At 33.2% G+C, this 4,259-nt stretch overlaps 1 protein-coding gene across 1 annotated transcript; it reads right to left on the bottom strand.

Annotated features, from left to right (window-relative positions):
* Nucleotides 1-1,708: 1,708 nt before the first annotated feature.
* On the bottom strand, nt 1,709-1,954 carry LOC110039133 (protein transport protein Sec61 subunit beta). The gene has a single exon (XM_020744094.1). The coding sequence runs from the start codon at nt 1,952-1,954 to the stop codon at nt 1,709-1,711; it is 246 nt and encodes an 81-aa protein (XP_020599753.1).
* Between the last annotated feature and the right edge of the window lie 2,305 nt (nt 1,955-4,259).

Here is a 4,259-nt window from a genome sequence, read left to right as displayed (position 1 = left end):
AAAAATTACATTGATCAAGTTCTTGGATTTACATGTCTATGAAATTATCTTATTTTGCATTAATTTAAGAAGAAATTTTATGACTGCCATAAATATTCTTAAAAAATGAACTCTATCTACAGTTTGATATGAATGGCTAAATTTGGTATAGAGGTGGTTTGAATGACAATCCATAAATGACGGAAGCACGGAACCTAAAGTTGCTAGCAGAAAACCGGAAAAAGAAGGTTGTGCTAGCCTTAACCTACTTGCGAGTAATCGAGCAGCAAAGTGAACCGAACTGGTGAAGAGATTGCGTCTAACTCCTCCTTTAATCACGTTACCAAAGAACAACGAGCTAAGATGTCACTTGACAAAAATGGACAGCCTCTTCTGTAATATTCTCATGGCTGAAAGCGTCAAATGCGGTTATTAATAATTACGACAACCTTCATCTTGTGAATTGCTGCTTTAGTAAGCTAAATATGAATTTGAAAAATTTTCAAGCACAATTCAAATACATTTCAGATTGCATTAAAAGTCAAAAGCAGTAGTAAGGGAGTGAAACGAGTTACTCAAATTTCTTCAGGAATATTTACATACCTACCACTCATTCCTTTAATGTCATTTAATTGAGACATTTACGATCAATTATGAAATCGACTGTTTTTTATTCATACTTCTATAAAGCTAATTTAAGCTTTTTTTCAATATAATATATTTTTGTAAGAAATATAATGTGAAGTAAGTTTAAAAACAAGCATGTTATAATTTAAAATTAGTTGTTTTACAATTTACATTTTCTTTAAAAAAATTTGTTCCAATCTAATAAAAAAGACTGATGAAATTGATACAGATTTGAGACATCACATAAGCAATTTATAAAATGAAATTACTGATAGTATCATACGTATTATTTATGAGAGATTATGAGTTCAAATCAATGCCATTTAGCTTATTTTAGATTTAATTTTTGAGTCAATGGATGGCTGACAAATTGTAATCAGAAATTTTTGAAATAAAATAAAAAAGACTAATCTAATCTAAAATATGAAAATTTTGGAAAAGCGAAAGAGAAATAGTTTTTGGTGGGTGAAAATTAGTCTCGCTGAAAACTATTTTATAAATTTTTGTCAAAATTTGGAATCAACTTCAGCTAAAATCACATTTTTTACTAGCTTTTTTTCTTAATGATCGCACCACTCTACATTGTTATTGGCTTGGGGCGGTTGTCTTAGTAAAACGCTTATAAAATATATTATTTTTTTGAAGTTACTATAAATATTGTAATTTTATTCTTTTTATAAAAAATGTTACATAAAAATTCTCTTTTATTTAGCACGCTGTAAAATTTTATTTTTAAGAATCTGTCTCCCTCAAATTTTTCTTTAAGAAAAAAAATAAAAAAACTATATTTAAATAATATTAAAAAGTTGACAAAAAATTAATATTATATGAGAAAAAAGTAGATTTACATACATACCACGTAATTTTTAGGTAGTCTCAAAATCGTGTTTTACTGCTACAAATAATTTGGGATTACAAACTTATGCGTGCAAGTGTGTGTTTGATATTAAAAATTTCTCAAGATTGCATCGCCAAAAGCTTTATTTATATTCTTCTTAAATGACTCATCTAAGTATAATAACTTTGGAAAAGCAAACAAAGTCTACAATTTTTATTTTCACATGAAATCAAACTATTCCACGAGCTAAAATATCAACTACGATTAGGTGCCAACCAGATACAACTTAGCAAACACATGCATCAATGCAACAACAACGATGAATCCCACACTCATGATAAGCACAGTGTTGGGAGATATCTTGAGGCCAATATTGTCATCGGTGTAGAACTGTAGCATTTTTTGTGCAGCTCCTCCTGCAGAAGCACCGCCGCCACCTGTTCTCCGCCTACGCAAACTAGCAGTGGCTGCTGCACTGCCTCTTGTTGGAGCTTCTCCAATCGAGACCATCTTCCCTGCAAGTCACATAGAATAAAATGAACGGTTGGAAATGCGTTTAAAGAAAAGGTGAAAAGTTGTAACGTAAATAATTTGACTGTTATTAAATGAAATACTAATACCCATTAATAATTCATAATTTAATAATTAATATGATATTTCAAAATTAATTGATTCAAAATACGAATTACATTATTAAATGTTAATGAAACAGTTGATCAAAAATACAATAGATTGTGTAACTCACGGTCCCCTCTCCTCCCATTTAAGTATCATTTTTTTTTCCATTTAAGAATTATATATAAAGTGCAAAATCTGGGCAAAGAGCGAGGAATCATAGTTTACAAAACTCCAAGGAAAAGCATTATGAATCACGATTCATTTGATGTTTCTTAGTAAATTTTCATAAAAATGACATTGTTCAAGTTCTTGGATTTACATGTCTATGAAATTATCTTGATTTGCAAAAAATTAAGAAGAAATTTTATGAATGTCATAAATATTCTAAAAAAATGAACTCTACAGTTTGATAGGAATGGCTAAATTTGGTATAGAGGTGGTTTGAATGACAATCCATGAATGACGAAAGCAGGAAACCTATGGTTGCTAGCAAAAAACCGGAAAAAAATGGTTGTGCTGGCCTTAACCTTCTTGCGAGTAATCGAGCAGAAAAGTAAACTGGTGAAGAGATTGCGTCAAGCTCCTTCTTTAATCACGTTACAAAAGATCAACGAGCTAGGCCGTGACCAGACAAAACGGATAGCCGCTTCTGTAATATTCTGATGGTTGAAATACTCAAATGCGATTATTAGCGATTACAACCACCATCAACGTGTAAATTGTTGCTTTAAACGGCTAAATATCGATTTGAAAAATTTTCAGGCACAAATGAAATTCATGTTAGATTGCATTAAGTACTTGGATAAGTCAAAAAACCGTTGTAAAAGAATGAAATGAGTTACTCAAATTCCTTCAGGAATATTTACAAACCTACCACTTAATCCTTTAATGTCATTTTATTGAGACATTTACATCACTTATGAAATTGACGGTTTTTGGTTTATACTGAATTTGAACAGGCAACCAATAAAGCTAATTTAAGCTTTTTTTCAATATAATATATTTTTGTAAGAAAATATAATGTGAAGTCAGGTTAAAAACAAGCATGTTATACTTTAAAATTAGTTTGAATTGTTTTACAATTTATATTTGCATAAAAAATTTTGGTTCCAATCTAAGAAAAAAGACTGATGAATTTGATACAGATTTGAGACATGATGCGTGCTGGAAAATCCGCAGCGGTAGAGTAACGAATTATCGTATTAGCGTTTTACGAGAATTTAGCACACACACAGATGAAAAAGAAAAAAACAAGTTGTGACGACTCCAAAAACTTTTACGTGGAAAACCCGGAAAGGGAAAAAACTACGAGATCTGGTCCAATTGTGAAAATCCAATATTGATTGATTATTACAGAGTCCCACAAACGCGAAAGGGCTACTAGCTTTCCAAATTATAACGTCGACTGACGAAGTTTAGTTAGCAGCAGTCGACGGTAGTCGAGGACGGTCGATGGAGGTCAGTCGTGACGACGGTGGTTGACGGTGGTCGACAGAGGTCGACGGAGGTGACCTACAGTCGGTGGTGGTCAACGGTGGTAGGTGGTCGCCGACGGAGGTCAGCGGTGGTCGACGGTGGTCGGGGGTGGTCAACAGAGGTCGGCGGTGGCAAAGATGATATTGGACTTGAGCTCTTTCTCAGAGCCTCCAGTTGTCTCTCCAGCCTCCCACTTTCATGTGAAGGGTGAGACTCTATTTATAGTGTTTTGAGTGCAATTAATGCAGGAATATAAACCATTTTGATCAGACGGTCCGGAGAGTTTCTCTTGATCAGATGATGATTAATGGACATTTGAGTGCCTTAACAATGTCAAAATTGAGAAATCTTGGGATCGCTGAATTCGTCTTGTCGAGACGCTCGATTTGACTATAAACTTGCTAGATTTGACATCCGTTTGACCTGTAAAATGCATCCGAAAATCCTGTAATAGTGGTTTAATGACTTGATCCGAGCCTGATTTGACTCGGATTGGATCGGATTGGACTGACTTTCCTGACTTTCATATCATTAGGTCTGTTTCATCGAGCTGATCAGTTTGACTATAAGTTTGCTGAAATCGGAGCTCTGTATGACTATATCAAAATTTGAATGTATCCTGCTTAAAATGTATTCGTATCATGCCTCGAGATTTGTGAAGGATGATGAAAATTTGTTGGTGGCGTATCAATTGTATAGTATTTTTTTGCATATATATATA

This window comes from Phalaenopsis equestris, unplaced genomic scaffold, assembly GCF_001263595.1.
Source record: "Phalaenopsis equestris unplaced genomic scaffold, ASM126359v1 Scaffold235473, whole genome shotgun sequence".
Classification (NCBI taxonomy): Eukaryota; Viridiplantae; Streptophyta; class Magnoliopsida; order Asparagales; family Orchidaceae; genus Phalaenopsis; species Phalaenopsis equestris.
The sequence above is the reverse complement of the archived record's forward strand: the minus strand, read 5'-3'. Positions and strand labels throughout refer to the sequence as shown.